Consider the following 19,193-nt stretch of genomic DNA (forward strand, 5'->3'; position numbering starts at 1 on the left):
CATTGCACTAAAAAGCATTTTTTTTTAAGTGAGGCCAGTCAAGTCATCACTGAGCAAATCTTTACAGTTCTCGGAACAAAGTGCCGCATATTCTTACATAGTGATGACCTCTTACTTTTGACTAAATGTGGTCTTCTGCCTCATGGCATGAGTTTCAATTAGGGATTATTTTCCTAGCAAGCTGAGCATCATTTTCACTGGTTCAAAATGTTTAGCTAGCCATTGTTCTCTTAGATTACGGACTTATTTCTGTGGTGCATTCATTGCTTGAACCATGTTTGACATGGTTTGGATAGAAACACAAATGATTTTTTCCTGAATACAGATAACTCCTTTTGGGCCTAGAAGTAAATTTGAAGTTTTGGAATATTTCCTGAGCTTCTTTTTATCACTGCATTTAAAGTCTATAGCTTAAGAAGGGCTAGTTGGAAAATCATTAACTATATAAATTAATGTATACGTACATAAATGTATAAATGAAGAAAATGCTCAAAATTATTTTGAAATCTTTTCATTTCTTTGTGCAGACACACGCAGTTACTTGACTTAACTACTGTATTGGGGGTGAAAGAACATCATTATTCATCTGTCCATTTAAACATCACTTTAGACTCATGCGAGTGCATTCCCCCTGCTGCCAAAAAAGCCAAGGGGCATATGTATTAAGCCCTTTTCCCGTTTGCGAACGGGAAAAGGCCTTTTGGAATGTATCATCCCAAAGGGGCATCGCAAATTAGAGAATCGCAAATTTGTGATTCTCTATTTTGCGATTGCATTTAAGGAATTGCAACTTGCGATTCCTTAAATGCGATGTAACAAGCACCCAAGTTGTGCGATTTCTCCTTAAGAAATCGCAAATTACCACCAACTTGAAGTTGGTGGTAATTTGCGATTTCTTTGAAAGATGCACTTTTTGGCATTTTTCAAAGTGCCATGTGGCGCACATACATGCCCTTAGGGCATGTATGTGTGCCACATGCGCACACATGCTCATTTTAGGGGTGCATCAGGGTGTCCTTATGACACCCTTGCACCCTTGAAATTATTCTCAATTTGCGATTCTCTAATTGCGAATCGCTAATTGAGAATGTCTTCCCATTCATTCTTATGGACCTCCTGGCCCATAGGAAAATGGGAAGGTATTCCTTAATTGCGATTCGCAATTTGCGAATCGCAATTAAGGAATGCCAAAGAATCAATAACAATTTGCAAATTTTTACTTACATCTCATTTGCGAATCACAAATAGCGATTCTCAAAAAATCGCTATTTGAGAATCGCAAATAGAGAATTTGATACATATGCCCCCAACTCATTGAGATAGCAGCTTGGCCCAACAATACAACATGAAAGATACGAATGCAGGAAGGTCCATCGAACGCCCTCTCCTCTTTGTGCAAAAATCTTTATGTCAAAGGTACTGGAGCAAAAGCAGTTTCCCCCCATTCCTTATTGCAGAATTCTAAAAAAAAAGCTGATGCAATGTTTTGAACCACCAATTTTGGTACAATGGCTATCCCTCACTTGGCAATAAACTGACAACTCACTTAGACAAGTTATGTCGACTATTCTGCAACTGGAAACAAGCGGTGTAATTGATGTTTGCTTCCCTTGTAGATATGTGCTCGATGATGAGTATATCAGCTCAGCAGGTACAAAATTTCCAATCAAGTGGTCAGCACCAGAGGTTTTCAATTATTCGACGTTCAGCAGCAAATCAGATGTTTGGGCATTTGGTAAGTCTTTAATTCCAAACATGTATATCTTTCTTTCTTTAATAACTTTATTCAGAAGCATATAAGACATCCATGAAAGCATTTGTACAAACATACATCACTATTCATTTTATTACATAAAATATAAATATGTTCATAAAAAGTACAGTATAGACACAGGCTAAAATTGTTAAAACATACGGCTACCAAATTTCAAAAGAACATTTCTTTAGATACCTTTCCTACCCATGTGTGTTCTTACCACCCTCCATATAAAACACTTTCCTTGTCAGTCAGTGTTTAAAAACGTATAGAAAATGTGTTACTATTATTAAAGTGCAATAGTGCAATGTATGACGCATTTATTGCCAATTTCTCTTAATCCCGTAAATCACACTGCCTATACCCCTCGGATGTATGTACCTTATGCCCTGTTCTAGACAATGTCTATGTGGCATATTCTTCCTGGCATAGAAAACTGCCCATCAGAAAGATGACATCCATGACGAATCTCTGAGTAGGCAATGATTGCAAAAATAAGTATGCAGGTCGGCATTGCGGAACGCTAAATGGTCTAACCATCGGTAGGACATATTGTTTCCTGAGTTGACTGTGGAATTTGCAAAAAGAACCACGTGCATAGTGTTCTGGGACATCGTAATTTCACAGGGGTATTTTATCAGTTTTGTGGACCAGTCATTCATATTAGGGAAACTAGTTAATCGGTGAAATATGTTAAATCTTGGGCGCATCAGAACAAACCTGTGCCATGCATTTAATACAATTTTACGATAAGGTTGCATATTAAAAGTAGCTAAAATCAATTGATTTTTTAAAACACTGGGTTTAGGGACTTCAATATTCAGATTAAGATTTTCCAGGGTTGTCATTCCTTCCTTTTTTAAGGTATTTCTACTAATGGTAACTAGCATTTCAAGCTTCTCAAAGTATTGGGATAGCCCATGTCACAGCAAAACCACTGGACATAGGCCAACGACGCGATACATGAATATGATCTTGATTTGAGACAATCCCCTATTATTGCTCGATTAGGGTCTGTATATTCTGAGATCCAAATTTTATACCACAGCAGAATTGGCTATATCTTTATTAAATCTGTAAGAAATGGAACACCCAGTATGGCATGGCATACATACACAGATGTGCTTTTGGGGGTGGCAAGAAGATATCCCAAAAATTCCTTTTCTATCAATTGCATGTATGTACATTTCTTGTATTGCCATACGCCCGCCTTGTAAAGTGCTATGCTAAAGCATTTAGCTTTATAAATCTTCATCATTATCTCAGGTGGGTTAGAGCCCTGTCCTCTCGCAAAGCATTTGAGGGCCATACGGGCCTTGCTAAGTTGTACCATGCCATTATCAATGGCAGTATTCCATAAACCATCCTTGTCGAATAAAATTCCCAGGTAAGAAAAGGTGTCAGTAAAACAAATATTTGTGCCATTTATTTTTATATATCTGCATTTTATACTATTTTTCCTGCACTTCAAAATGAAAGTTTTTGATTGGTTAACTTGGAGGCCGAGTTCCTTCATATATTTGACAAAGTTGGTAAGCAGGGACTGTAGGGCCAGAGGGATGCGGGCCATGAGAACGGCGTCGTCAGAGTAGAGGAGGGCCAGGACAGGGAGCATTCCTATTTGTGGGAGATCTTTTGAGGATGCCATGAGTTCCTCACCTTCACTATTTATATATAGTGAGAACAGGAAAACTGCCAGGACGCACCCCTGTCTCACCCCTCTCTCCACGCCAAAAGCTTTGGTACATTCTCCTCTAGCACCGTATCTAACCCTGGCTCTACAGCCCGAATATAGATCTTGCAAAAAGCTAATGATTGGTGTCTCCACCCCCATATCTTTCATTTTTTACCCTAGTTTGGAGTGTATAACGCTAGCAGAGGCCGATGACAGGTCGACAAACGCTAGGTAAATCTTAACATATTTCCCAATTAACATATTCAAATTGAGACTCTGCTCTATTGTCCCAATCCCAGAGTGGAAGCCGTATTGTAGATTTGACATTTTACCTTGTAAATCTGCCCAGTCCTGCAGTCTATTCAAGATTATACGACCCTCTATCTTTACTAAAGAATCGAGCAAGGAGAACGGCCTAGAGCATGCTGGGTTAGATCGGTCTCCCTTTTTATATATAAGCACAATGATGGATTCTCCCTATGATGATAAAAACCTGCGGTACAGCTGGCCCTCAGTACTAGAGTCAGCAAGGGCCACCATAAAGCGATGTTATATTTGTATAAATCTAATGGGATTGCATCTGGTCCGGGGGCTTTACTACTTTCGCTTGCTTGAATTGCATTAATAACTTCAGCCTAAAAATATGACAAAATGCATTTTGAGTGTTTTGACTACAAAAGTAGGTCGTACGTCTATCTGTGGAACAAGGACTGATCAATGGATCCCTGTTCTGACAACTATTTTAGGGTCAGATCTGGGATTCGGCTGACCCAGGGAAACATGCTGAATTTGGCCTTGTGTCATTCTGGAGGGGAGCCATCTGGAGCCTACACCTAATAGCCAATGCAAAGGAAGGAAAGGAAGGTGGACAGCTTTTTATCTCTACTGAAGCACTAAAAAGAAACTATGATCTGGAATCTGGTTTTTAGCTTTGTTCAACTTTGTATGTAGGAGATGTGCTTGCAAAGTAAGAATGCAAGATTTATCTGTATGTATGAATGATTACATAACTATTGATTTAAATGGAGCGTGTCAAAGCCGCTGTTGCCCTTGCTGACTACATTTTTTGTCGTGCACTCGGAATCCCAGCATTATGGAGGGTCGAAGGAGGAGCCTGGGGACACGTCTACGCCGCCCATGCTCATAGGTTCTAGTGGACTCCTGTGGCACAGGAGAGTGTCAAAGCCACTGTAGCCCTTGCTGACTAAAGTTTTCATTGGGGACTCGAAGTCCCAGCATTATGGAGGATCGAAAGGAGGAACCTGGGGACATGTCCATGCCGCCCGCGCTCATAAGCGCTGTTGGACACCCGTGGCGGGGGATGCACGTGGGACATGCCGGCCATAGCCCGGGCCAAGGGCGGGCCTGTCTGCGCCCGTCAGATCCCCTCAGAGCCCGGAGGAGATTTTGCTGGGTCCCCCCTCTTGGTTCTGCCTTTCTTGTGCCTTGCCTCCACTTTATTTACATCCCGGTGTTGTCGCCAAGCCAAGCAGTGAGCCAAACAGAGGGCAGAAAGGAAGGTCACACCCATGGGCGGTCCCAGACAGTTTTTTGGAATATGTGACATTTCAACACAATCATTTAGATCGCGGTACGTTACATCGCAGTTATTACAACGTAAGTCGTTACAACGACTTGCGCTAGAGGCACTGGACTTAGGAATAGTATGATTTACTATACCAACTCCAGTGTGTGTAACAGTAGGGAGGGTGTTGGAAGAGAAAATCATACTATTCCTTAATGCAGAGCGCCATCCAGCTCAAGTCGTTGTAACGACTTGCGTTGTAATGACCGTGATGTAAGTGTATCGTGGTGTAACGACCACGTTGTAAAGGTCGTTTGCCGTTTTTTGAGCCCACAGAGTGCACCGTAATAAGGTAAGCCCTATGGGGGCATTACCAGCATCACTGTGGTCCTTGGATAGTCTCGCACAGCCAGAGGGGCAGAGGGGTAGACTGATGAAGTGGTGTCCGGTCCCCCCTCTCTTACACCGGACACGTAGGCACATACCGGCCTCACCATCACCACTTACTCTCCCTCCCCTCCTATTCTAACTCTCTCTAAACAGAGTCAGCCAAGCCAGGGGGTGCTCAACTTAAGGGGCGTTTACAGTGGGGTTGCACAGCCCTATCTCTACAAAAGCATCTCCCTCACATAGTAGGGCATTTTTGGGAAACACAAGACAGCTGCCGTTATCCATGCAGCACTGGCAATTACAACCATGGACTGCTTCCTACAGCGAGCGGAAGGGGGTTCTTGAAATGGAAATCAAGAGGGTGGCACGTCGGCTCTTGCAATTACTGGCAAACCAACTGCACCCCCATTCCTCTAGCCCCGCAAGTGGCCAGGCTCTCTTACTGTGCTCCCAGGAGTTGGTTGAGCTGGCACGCCCTCCCCTATTCCCCCTGGCCAAGGCCCAAGTGAAATCAGGAGAGGCGAAATCCAGATTGGCGGAGGAGGATCAGCAGGGTACAGACAATTCCAGTGCCCGGGGCCAGGTCGAGAGGCTTCCATCCCCAATCCAGCTGCAATCCGACCAGATGCCCGGGGGGGCTAAGTGGGGAGACTGGATCTGGAGACAAGCGTAAGTGTCCCATACCAGGGGCCAGGGCAAAATGCCTTAGAGTGAACACCTCGACTTCCATCATCCCAGGAGCAGTTCCGCCCTCAAAAGATGGGCTGGCAGCCATACTGGAAGCTTGTGTGGGCTCCCTACTTGATGGGCTTGATTCTAAATTAGTATGAATCAGGCAATGACTGCTCTTAATCGAGAGGGAGCTTCCCAACTGATCCCAACACAATCCGATGGCCAAACACACAGCCAGCACCAGCCACGCTGTCCGACCAACCAGTAATGACCATTAGGGCCCCAGCCAGCTTGCCTTATCAATTGCATCAGGGGAGGTCCACAAGGCCAGTATTCTTCAATCCGGGAGAATCACCACCCCCACCGTCCCCATATCTCAGACTGGCCCGCTTGCATTCCTTATAGAAGGAGCACAGGCGGGGCACACCCTTTGGATTTCACCAGGCCAGAGGCCAATTGCCGCGGCAACATGGCCCCCAGGATAGGGCTCAGAGGAGGGAAGGCTTTCATCCCTACTACCGATGGGCTGGGAACACAGCCCCAGGGCCTAAACATCATTCAACTACCAACTGAAGCAACACTGTACGTTGTGGTTCTTGGCAATGTACCTGTGCTAAAGCCATGCTCCAGCAAGGACTTTTACCAGCTAAAAAATAAAGTCCTTCATTGGCTGAACACTAACACAACTCTGGGCTTTAGAGTGGAGAGGCACATCATCATGGTTCGGAGGGTGGCCTGGATAGGAGAATCCAAAAAGAGTAGTGGCGGTGATTGGGTAATAATAAACTTCAACCGTCCTCATGTGGCAGAGAGAATTCTTCATTCAGCCAGCCGTCATAACAGCACAGGCCCTGTTACCTCCATCACGGCCCTTCCCCTGGGCTATTTCTACAGACCTCCACCCCTTGTTCCAAGCCCAAGTCCTTGGCTCCCCAGAAGACCATCTCACACTGCCTTTCACGAGTGGCCTCAGGTTCCCTCACCTGTCTCACTCTTTAACACATTTGCACAGCTGGGGCTTCTTGACAACCGCGATCGACTTGAAGGGCTAGTGTCTATGGGCTCCAATGCCCTTTCCCCACAATCGAATCCCACGCATCGGCAGGCCAAACGCAATCTGACCACCCACCCTAAGGACATTAACTCTTGCAACCTCATTTCCAGGTATACAGCTGGTTTGGCCAGCAAGTTTACAGACCCGGAGTAGCATTGTTTCATTCAAAAGTTTGATATCATTTGCCTTCAGGAGACCTGGGCCTTTGACAACCCTTTTTTTCCTTGAAGGGTACAAGTCGTAGGCCCAAGGGAGGCCTCGCTGTTTATGTCTCATTCAGGCTAAAAGGAGGTATGGAGGACTTGAACACTGACAATCCTTGCCTGCAGGGCTTTCTATGTTCTAGAGGGCCTAGCAAACTACAGCTTTTATATGTGTATAATGCTACTTCATCCCTCCCTGAGGTTTGTAACATCACACGCTTGGGCACCTTCTTGCCTAATTTTATGGTTGGGTAATTTTAACGTTCATCCCTGTGGGGACTCAAGTTTGCAGGGTACTGGGGTTCTCCCTGTCCTTGTTTTGCCAATTTGCATTTCGAACGTAGTGGCCAGGGGGACAAATTAAATTCTATAGTTTGTGATCTTGATCTGCAATCAGCCATGGACAAATTGCACTCAGACCAGAGGAACCTAATCTCCATTTTCAAAGGGCTTAGTTGTGAACCTTCTTTTATTGATTTTATCTTAGTCTCCACCCCACTTTTTTACCTGAGTCTTGATTTTTCTATTATAGCCAGTAATCATAGCAATCATAACCCGCTATGTCTCAAAGTCAGCTGGCCTGTATTGGGGTTGAAGAGGAGGAGTGAGGGGGAGGAGCAGTACGGCCCTTAGATGGAGGGAGAAGGCTTCAATGGGCGCAGATCATCCCTGGTTCCTTTCACAAGACCTTCCTGGACAAGTGCCAGAACGAGATTCAGATATGTCGGGGCACAGAGATGCAGCCAGTGAAGGCCATTTTCAATGGCTTTGAATCTATTTCTGGCTCTATCGCTGAGTTAGAGACTGTCCCGGCACCTAAAAGCAAATGAGTTAGGGCACCCAGATGGTTTAGTGCAGAAGGCTTGCTTGCCTGCCGCTAGAAGGCTCAGGGAAGCGTTGCATGCAACCCCCAGGGATGGCGCTTTAGTTAAAACCTGTGGAAAGCAACATAAACTAGCCCTCAGCAAGCATAAGGAGGAATTGAAGGAGGAAGTATGGAGCAAGCTCATGGAAGCTACAAACATCAAAAGTAGTGCCAAGTTTTGGAGCATTATCAACAGCCCCTTCCTGGGAGTAGCAATCATAAATGTCCTGGATGCCCATATTACAGAGAATGACTGGGTCAGCTATTTTGAGGGTATGTCCGAGGGCTCTCTGGCCCAGTATCCTTAGCCTGGGGGGGGACTGAAAATACAGCCCTGTCAGTTACAGAGGAAGAAGTGAGGTGGAGAATCACCGGTATGATGCGCAATAAGGCCCCCAGACCAGATTGAATCCCCTGACCTATACCTCTCCGATTTGGAGTTTTGGGCACCCCTGCTCACCTCTGTTATCAATGAGGCTGTGAGGTCTGGCCCCCCGGACTCTTGGGTGACCTCCATTATCATACCAGTTTTTTAAAAGGGGAACTGGGATAGTACTCCTTGCTTCAGGCCTATTTCCCTGTTGGCCTCAGTGGTTAAAGTGGTCATACGGATCCTGCTGGATAGGTTATCCATTTGGTCTCTAGACAATAACATCTTGTCAGATGCTCAATATGATTTCCATTCTGACCACTCCATGACAGACCAATGCTTGAACCTTTTTATGATAATGAATAAGTACACGGTTGCCCGTTCTGGTATCATCTTCCGGGCCTTCATGGAACTCTTCCGCATTTGACTGCGTGGACAGAGGAAAGCTGTGGCAGATTCTGCTCTCCCTAGGGGTGGACAGGGATATAGTCCTGTTTTTAAAAGACCTGCATCGAGACACTAAAGTGGCCAGGCGATATTCAGCCGACCTGAAGTTGTCGCGCACATTCCCTATCCATAGTGGAGTCTATCAGGGTTGCATTTTGGCTCCTTTTTTATTTAATCTTTACATCAACAATTTGGAGAAAACTCTCCTGGAGACTAAGGCGGACTTCCCTCAGGTGGGACAGTGCGGTCTTCCAATTCTGCTATACGCAGACAACGCCGTCCTGATGGCCAGGGCCTGCATATGCTCATAAACTCCTTTGTTCAATTAATAGGTGACCGTGACCTGAAGGTCAACAACTCTAAGTCTTACATCATGCAAGTAGGGACCTGCTCCAGCAGGCCATACACCTTCATGGTTGGGCCCACTCCGATTTCAAGCTTGAGCGTGTTTTCTTATCTGGGTGTATTATTAGACGATAAAATGAAATCGGGGCTCCAACTTATCCGCAAGAAAAACTATCTTACCCGGGAGACTGCAGCCATATTCAATTCTGCCTAGACTGGGGAAAAGACTGGTGGGGGCTCTTTTAAAGCTTTACAGGGTCAAGTGTATTTCAAAGGCCCTTTACGGCAGTGAAATCTGGGGGTACACTGCCACAGATGATCTTCAAATCGTGGAAAATAATTTTTGGGTAAGGCTTTTGTCCGTTCCTCAGGGTATTGCCTCTTTCACTGCTCTTGAGGAACTAGGTATGACCTACATCTCCGACTTGATAGCATTTCACCCTGTGTCTCTCTGGTTAAAAATCTGGGCAGAGTAGGTGAACACATTAAATAAAGCGATCCTAAAAGATTGTATGGCTCTTGACCACACCTCCCTGGTACCTTGGCTTAGATATGTTGAAAAGAACTTAATGAGCTTGGGGAGAGGAGATCTACACCAGTCCCGATGCAACGAATAACAAGGATCTTAAACTTATCAAGGTGGCCTTTCTTGAGTATCAGATCATGGCAAGGATGGAGAAGGAGCTACTGAAGCCCAGTGTACGTTGCTTCATCATGTTAAGGACCACCCAGATGGTGGAGGCGTACTTACTGGGATTCATAAATTCATATCACCGCTTTCTACTGACCAGGTTCTGGTTCGAACTTTTCCCCCTCCTCCTTGCCCACCCCAGGGGTCAGAATAAGGTATAAATCTTGTCGTCCTGTGGCTGTGATGGAAATCTCCATTGGACATGGTTAATTTTACGATGTTTTGCCCATTTCATGATATCCCCAGAAAGTACTTTTTAATTCCCATTTTGAAAAAGTACAATTTTAGGCAAGTACGACTCGCTTTTATTTTTTTATATAAATGCTGTCAGGTAGCACGTTATTTACGTGCTTAACTTTTTAAAATCAGCTTTCGGGCTTAGGGCTAGCTGTGACTAACTAGCTTGATTTCTGACACTATCCCTGGCACCACGCATCTTGCCTGTTCAACTTGCTTGTTTATTCATCAATCTGGTCATGTGCGTGGACCTACTGTATTACCTAGAGTGAATTGTTTATCTGGCACTATCGGTGTATTATTGGAGCCTTGGTAACTCTGTAATTTTTACTTGTATATATTATTGTTAAACCTGATATGTCCCCATGTGGATGCACTGATATTCAAACCTGGTATGTCCCCATGTGGATCGAACTTATTATATTTCATATTTTCACTTGTGCTTTTATGGTTCCAACACATGAAATCAAATAAATATTTAATTGATTGATTTAAATGACACCTATTAATTGTTTTTATATAACTCTTTTTTTCAGTGATACTCGTGCAAGTGTAGTGTGTCAGGGCAATTTATAGCATACACAGAGGAAAAATAACTTATACAAGTGTGTAATTCAATGTACAAGAAATGTTGCATAAGACAATGAAGCTTACAAGGTGTAGGAATCACATATCATCTGTACTTGTGGACATTATGGCCTCATTATGATGGCATCGCAGTGGGATGGAGACTGGCCGACAAGTAGTCGTCAGCTCCACATGCTGCCATATTATGATGAGACTGCTGTGCAGGTGCTCTGAAACATGTCTTTTACTATCACGGCTTGTGCTGCAGTGCAGAAAAGGGCTGCAGCAGAAGCCTCAGTAGTAAAAGGCATGATTTCATACATTCATGCACTGTGTGTCTGGCACACAGTTCATGGATGTTTTAGCGGGCCACCACATGTGCCCCCCTGGCCACATCGTGGAGGCCCATGGGGTACTGGGGGATTACTGTCCGACACCTGCAGCCGACAGTCTCCTTGAGCCTGTCAGAGGGGACGGTCATTCCCCACAGCCTGCTGTGCTCTGACCGACATCCTAATGAGGCCCTATATGTTGAGACTTAATGCTCAGCAGTAGCATAAAGTCAGGAGATATAAATGTCACACAGTGATTGTGGTAACCTGCACTAACAAGATTTTATTATTTCCCAAAGAAATATTTTTTTGCAATTGTAAAATAGCAACAGATTGAGAAAAGTAACAAAATTGTGTCAGTGTCAAAAGCAGCAGCCCAATTATCTATCTTATGAAAATACAAATCTGTGATCTGAATGTTTCACAATGTACTTGCAGCAGGCACATTAACCATCTATGCTACTTTATGAATCAAAACCGTGACTGAACACAACAAAAAACTCTCTCAGAACAGTGTTAGCCACTAGAATTATCACACCTCTATTATAATCTCTTTAAAATTGCTGGCCGCAACATTATCTCTGCAGCAGGCATGTTAACCCTGTAGGATATTTTAAAATTCCGTCTTTGTTACTAATTAAGTAAACTTGAACAGTGTTACTGTCACATATGTCCTTGTTTCCCATTTCTTTGCAGCAGATTGAAAAAACAAATGCACAAGTTTACTGTCAGACTCTGCTTTTCAGGCTCAGCCCCTCGTAACCCCTTCTCTTTTCCTCTGCCACACAATGACCCACAATTTATGGGTTCATGGAATACATTTTTTCCAATTCAAGCACTGTCCATTACTAAGGTGCACAGTACAGGGCCGGACTGTGAACCGAAACCGCCCTAGCGAACTGCTCACCTTGCCCCCCTGGAGGGAAGGGGGTGAGCGGGCGACCCCTGTGCTAGGGCTGGTTTGGACCGATTTTGTTACAGGGTCCGATATTGCCGACCACTGGTAACAAAAATATCCCCCCAGGGGCCGAAAGCCGTCCCCCACCCTAGCGGCCCACCGGGGAAACACCAGGTACCCGCTACAGCCTGTCCGGCCTTGACACAGTAGGAAAAGCAATGCAAATGCCACACTCTTGACTATGATGGAATAAGTCCACAAGAATGTTGGACGAACATCAGCGTCCAAATTGTCAAACCTGCATGCCAAGGACACATCATTATAGGGAGACAGGCTGCTTACCAGGTCTCACCTGCAGACCAGGGCGGATAAAAAATAAAGGAAGGACCACACCTGAAATGTTGAAGTCAAAGGACAGGGCACAAAAGAAGTATGTCCTTTGGGGCCTAATAGAAGAAAAAAATGGGCATGCTAAACACTGGTTTGATAATAAGTTCTACAGGAGCATCTTTGAAGAAGCTGTGATTTTATATTTTAGTATATGGGACAGAATGACACTATTCTTACCAGAGTCAGTCAGCATGGTTATGCTTTAGGATGTAATGAAGTTGCATAAAAGCCCTCAATTTGAACTGAATGTTCCATGTTAGTGGCTATACAAGGGGTTTAATGAGAGTAGCTGTATCATATCGTCAAATTTATAAACATGCATAGCACTTCTTTCAGTATAAAAAAACATATGCTAACACGAGTGCACAGGATCATTTTGTGACATACTCACAACAGGCATTAGACATCGATTCACTTTATGTCAGTACTGCTACCCACACATTAAATATACCTTGGTAATTGCAGCACCCACAGAGATTTTTTGAGAAAAAGAGGGACCCCCTGCAAAGTACGATAAATCCTACGGCAGGGCAATTATAACTGGAGACAGTAGACACCTAGGCCATTAACTGGTCTGACAATACCATGAAGCCCATCATTGATATATGAAATGACTCAGTGTACAGAAAACTCTTAGTCTAAAATATACATTTTTTTTATAAATTCATGATAAAGATAAAATAATTCAATATGCTGCAACATAGTACATATAACAACATATTCACAAATATATTACGTACAAGACAATGGGTACGATACATAAATGTCAAACATGTAACATGAGAACATATAAAATTAAATTCATTGTTGCTGGTTGGAACAAAGTGTGTCTAAATCTTTGGACAAGTTCTTAATAATTTGTCTACGTGCGTTTCGGCGCAAAAAATGCCTTCTTCAGGGCGGCCACAGCAACCTGGACATACGTAAATGGACATCATATATATCATCACTACAATAAAATGATGTACGGGGGGCGTGGCCAAGATGGCGGGGTGAGCGGTCGCACTCTCTGCGAGCTCCCGCACCCTTTGGCCCCTGAACCGCTCGTTTCTGCAGGATCTCCCCCCGTTCTGCTGGAAACGGGCATGGTAGCAGTGGCAGGCGGACGACGACACCTTCATGGCTCGTTGTGGGCCGCATAAGTCCAGCCAGGACCCAGAGACACGGCGGAGGCCGGGAGGGGCGCTGGGACGGAGCCGAGACCTGCGGCCTAGCGGGGCGACCCGTGTAGTGCAGCCGGGGTGTGGACTGGGACCGCACCACGCAAAGCCCATCCGCATGGTGGTATCGCCTGCACTTGAGTCGCGGGGAGAGCCGCGCCGTGAAGAGGCTCGAGGAAGCGGCTGGAGGCGGGACGAGACGCTTTCCTGAGCTGGGCCGGAGGTGCGGCCTGTAGCGGAGCACCCTTACGTCCGTGCACGAGCCAGTGCGGAGAGGGGTCCAGCAGCGACCGGGGTGCAAGTGGAGGCCGACGGCCGGGAGGCTCTAGGCTTCGACCCCCTTAACAGCGCAGATGGCGAGACGGCCGATCCGGGGAAGGGAAGACCCCGGGGACACCTGGACCAGCGTGGAATGACGGCGCTGCCGCTGGGGTGGAAAGCCGCGGCCGAGGCCACCCGCTGACATCGCTGCTGTGGAGACACGACGGAGGGACTAGTCGAGGACGGAGGAAGGCCCCAGTGCCCCGTGGGGTGAAGGCAGTGCGGCGGAACCTGGTGGCTCGACTCGGACAAGGGGACTGGTGGAGGCCATTTGCCCAGCAGCGGAGGGGACGGGTCCCCCAGAGGACGAGCGGCGGAGAGGCCCCACAGCGCACGGAAGCGATCGCGCCTGGTAAGGGCTGAGACGCTGCCGGAGTGGCCTGGCAGGGGGAGAGGGAACCCAAGACCCTTGCGGAGCCCCTGGAATAAGGAGAGTGGTCACTCCTTCTATCAGCGCTCTCGCAGAGAGCGGTTTGCAGAGCGGAATCCTCAAGCTAGAGGGGGCCTCGCGGGCAGGCTTCGCCCCCAGAGGAGTGAGGGAGTTCCGACCGGAAGGGTGGACATCCCTGAAACGGCGGAGACTAGCGGGCCTGGTGCGGGGGAGGCGAGCACGGGCTGAAGGAAAGTGGCATAGGCTGGCGGGACCCCAGAACATGTGACCGCACGGCGCCCAACTGGCCTGCACAGACTGGCGACGTGCATCCAGTGGGAAGCGGGGGTACGGTGCCAGGGATTGGAGCGAGGCACTGCGACGGCTGGCGGACCTGTGTTCTCCCCGCGATGGCAAGTGGCAGAAGCGGTAAAAAGGGGGATCGCACCCTCCCCGAGATGCTCGGCAAGAACCACCAGAGATCGGAGAAGGGGCAGCCATCGCCGAGCTCTTCCAGGGGCTCACGGACCGCACATGACGTGGAACCGCCGGTCACTAGATCCTTTCTGGAGTCCCTTTTCAGCTCCCTCAGAGATGACTTTCAAACATTGAAACAGGAAGTGGCCGGTGAGGTGCAGGAGGTGCGGAGAGAGGTGGATGGCCTGGGGGAACGGGTGGCCACCGTGGAGGGCGCAAGCCAACGGAGAGACGAAGAAATAGAACAGCTACAGTAGGAGGTGCTGCGCCTCCGGGACCAACAGCTAGATCTCCAGGCACACAACGAGGACCTTGAAAACAGGTCCCGGAGGAACAACATTCGGGTCCGGGGAGTGCCGTCTTCGGAGGAGGGAGCCGATGTGGCAGGCTACCTACAGGCCCTGTTCAGGGAGATCCTGGGGGAGTCGGAGGACTTCTGTGTTCGGATAGACAGAGCACACAGGGTGGGACTGCCAAGACGGGTGTCGGCCCTGCCGCCGGACATTCTGGCCTTCCTCCCGGATTTCCCGCTTAAAGAGCGCATATTGGCTGAGGCACGGAAGCGACGGTCTCTGACCTTTCGCAGCCACCCTGTCGCTTTATTCCAGGACTTATCGGCAATTACCCTACAGAAACGTAAGGCCTTCAAAATTGCCACGGACTTCTTGAGGGAGCACGAGACGCCCTATGCCTGGGGTCACCCTTTCCGTCTTATCTTCCGGTGGAACGGCGCCATGCATCAACTGCGCTCATTGCAAGAGACATGTGGGGTCCTAGGCATTACCGCAATGGAGGAAGAGGGGTCTACACCGCGCCAGGGGCGCTCGACTAGAGATGGCTGGCAGAGAGTGTCGAGGCGGCGCTCCCGCGGGCGGGCCGGAAGGCCGGACTCTTCTACCATCAGAGCCGGCATGGAAGACGCGGTGCTCGAGGTCACCAGGGACACTGCCAACAGTGACACTGCAGTGACGGCATAAGAACACTCCGGGGGGAGATCATCACAGCCTACTTCATCTTGCAGGTTTGGGGGATCGGGGAGGAGTGGGGGGGGTCGCGGGGAGGGGACAGTGGCTTGACGTCCACTCAGGTACTTTACCAGGACTTGTCCCTCTGGGACTCGACTGGGACTATGGTTTGTGAGCGTTTGGGGTTGGGTGTGGGGAGGAGGGTGCAAGGGGTTCAAGGGTTGTTGGTATTTCGTTGGGGGTGTGAGTTTGTGGGGGTTCGGGGACCTGTTAGAGGGTGCGGGATGGGGGTGGTCTGGGAGCGAGATCCGGGCGGTTGGGGGGGAACCGGGAGGGGAGGGAGGGACGTCCAGTGCATCGCAGGGGTACTGGCCGCTGCGGCGGCCTTTTTGAGACGGCATTCGAGTACGCGGAGGCTCAACACTACCTTCTTTGTCACCCACTATGCCACCCACCACTCTTAAGATCGTGACCCTGAATGTTAGGGGTCTCAATAACCCGGTTAAACGGCGAGCGGTGTTGTCTTTACTGGAGAGCACCCAAGCAGATATTCGGGAATGCCACCGACTGCGCTCCCACAAATACCCGATACAATTCTTTTCATCTTGCAACACTAAGACGGCGGGGGTGGCGATTCTGGTGGCCAGGCGTTTTCAGGGGGGAGGTCCTCCATAAGCACGCAGAACAGAGAGGCCGGCTGCTGGTGTACAGATTTCGAGTCGGGGGGCTTCCTTTCACGGTAGGGTCCATGTACAGCCCCAACGAACAACAGAAGCGCTTTCTCCGCTCGGCGTTGGTGGATGTCGCGGCAACGCAGGACAGACATATTGTCCTCGGAGGCGACTTTAACATGGTCTTTGATTCCGCACTCGACAGGTCAGCGACTTGCTTTCCACAGACGGGGGAATTCTCGGCCGGGTGTCGGGCGCACCTGGTGGAGCTGGGCCTCCACAATCTATGGCGTTATGTGCATCCCACGGATAGGGACTATTCATATTACTCCCACGCACATAAAACCTATGCGAGGTTGGACCATCTCCTGGTCACGGGCCCGGTGCGTGCGCTTACCGCCGCAACAGAGATAGGGGTAATTTCCCTATCTGATCACGCCGGTCTCCGCTGAGCTTTGCCTGCCCCCGATTACCTGTCCGCCGAGGGTCTGGCGTTTGCGGGACACCTTACTTCATAGGAAGGAGGTGGTCAAGCGGGTTGCAGACGCGATTCGGGACTACTTAGCCCATAATGACAACTCCGAGACCTCCCGGGCCACCCAATGGGCTGCCTTGAAGGCTGTACTGCGGGGGGAAATGATAGCGATCTCCGCGGCCGACAACCGAGACGGGTTAGCGAACTTGAACACATACTTAGTAGAACAGGGGCCCCCCGTATCTGGCGGCAACTCAAGGAGGCAAGGAAGCTCCTGGCGGCGCTGGACATGGATCGGGTGGAGTACGCTGCGTTGGGCTTGCGCCACGCCTATTACACGGGGGGAGACAGGTGCGGCCGGTTGCTGGCGAATAGACTCAGAGTCGAGCGACGGCGGCAGCTAGTGAAGGCGATTTCTGACCCCACGGGGGTAGAGGTCTCGGAAGATGCTGATATAGCGGAGACCTTTCGCACGTTCTATGCGAACCTCTATGCGGGGGAGCCCCCGGACGAGCCAGCGATGGCGGCGTACCTGGATTCGGTTTCGCTCCCCTGCTTGGCGCCTTCGCAGGCGGAGCACTTAGACAGGGACATTCGTGTCGAGGAGGTGATCTCCGCTATAGCTAATCTTAAGCATGGCAAAGCCCCGGGGCTGGACGGCTACACATCCCTTTTTTATAAAACATTCTGTGCAACGTTAGCGCCACTCCTCACGCACCTCTTCAACTCGTTCTCCGCGCCCGGTGCCATCCCCCCGGACCTGCTGCGAGCCTTTCTCTCGGTTATCCCCAAGCCAGGGAAGGACAGGGTGCAATGCGGCTCGTACAGGCCAATATCACTGCTGAATATAGACCTCAAGCTATACACCGGGATCCTAGCGGCCCGATTGGCCCCACACCTACCAAGCCTTATTGACCTGGACCAGGCGGGCTTCGTCCCGGGACGGCAGACAGTGGACAAAACCAAAAGAATAGTTCACCTGCTGGAAAAGGCGTCGCGGATTCCCGGGGAGAGGATGTTGCTCCTGGTGGACGCTGAGAAGGCGTTCGACCGTGTCCACTGGCCTTATCTGGAGCGGGTGTTGCTGAAGGTGGGTAGAGGGGATACATTCCGCACTATGATTCTCAATTGCTACAAATCCCCGACGGCGACGGTGCGAGTGAATGGATATAGCTCTAGGAGTTTTGACATCGAGAGGGGAACGAGGCAGGGATGCCCGCTGTCACCGCTCTTCGCCCTATATATGGAGCCTTTTGCCCAGAGGATACGCGACAACCCAGCAGTAAAAGGGGTGAAGTTTGGGGGCTTTACCCATGCCGTTAGCCTTTATGCTGATGACGTCATATTGTCACTGGAGGATCCGCTCTCTGCCCTCTGCCCTACCGGCGTGTATCGAGGAGTTGAACTCCTTTGCCACGGTCGCGGGCTTCAAGATGAACATGGGGAAGTCGGTGGCCTTAGATGTGTCTCTCGCGCCCGCTACCAAGACCTACCTGCAGGGTCGTTTCCCAATGCTCTGGTCGACTGATCTGGTTCCCTATTTAGGGATCCAACTAGCTCCCACCCTCCCGGCTATGGTGACTGCTAATTATACCGCCTTGGGTAAGAAGGTCAGGGAGGAGATAGGCCGGTAGGACCGTGGCACCCTTTCCTGGCTGGGCAGGATAGCGGCCGTTAAAATGACTGTTCTACCCCAGATTTTGGATGAAGAACAACAAGGACCCCCTGAACAGTGAATAGTTCTACTCCTAGGACAGGGTAATATACATGAAGTAAAGGTAAATTCCTAGGCAGTCTATATATACTAACAAGACTATTTATCGATATTGTTGTTGGGAAACAAGAGAAATACTAAAAACATCAAATTTAAAAGATAATAGATTTTTATTTCATCATCTCATTTACTTTTTTCGTTTCTTTTAAAGTGAAAAAACAGAAAAATATATCACTACATATAATGTATACAATATAGATTTAAAAATAAAACAACAGCAATAAAATTGCAGTACAATACAATATAAAATATGTGGCAGTTTCTAATTAATGATCGTAATCGACGCGCGTTTCGGCGTTCACAACGCCTTCATCAGGAGTAGCCACAAAAGTATCTACAACAATAAAAAACATATAATCAAAACATAACCTAATAGTTAAATTGACATCCATATCTTTATCAGAATCATTATTATAAATACATTCTCAAGATCCCAACTTAAACTGAAAATATATACAATATGATAAACGTACTGTGATAATAGAATGTTAAAGGTAAACTAATATATACATAATAAAAACAGTTAAACTGCTCTTTTAAGAATTGAAAATAGGGGAAAAGAA

The 19,193-nt window shown here is 48.1% G+C and overlaps 1 protein-coding gene across 1 annotated transcript in view; it reads left to right on the top strand.

Moving 5' to 3' along the window:
* The window catches only part of BMX (BMX non-receptor tyrosine kinase), an 891,026-nt gene that overhangs the window by 675,985 nt on the left and 195,848 nt on the right, over positions 1-19,193 (top strand). Inside the window, exon 17 of the mRNA XM_085620470.1 lies at positions 1,617-1,735. Coding sequence (XP_085476596.1) covers positions 1,617-1,735 — 119 coding nt within the window. The remainder of the gene's footprint in view (positions 1-1,616; positions 1,736-19,193) is intronic.

Source organism: Triturus cristatus, chromosome 8 (genome assembly GCF_964204655.1).
Source record: "Triturus cristatus chromosome 8, aTriCri1.1, whole genome shotgun sequence".
NCBI classification, from domain to species: domain Eukaryota; kingdom Metazoa; phylum Chordata; class Amphibia; order Caudata; family Salamandridae; genus Triturus; species Triturus cristatus.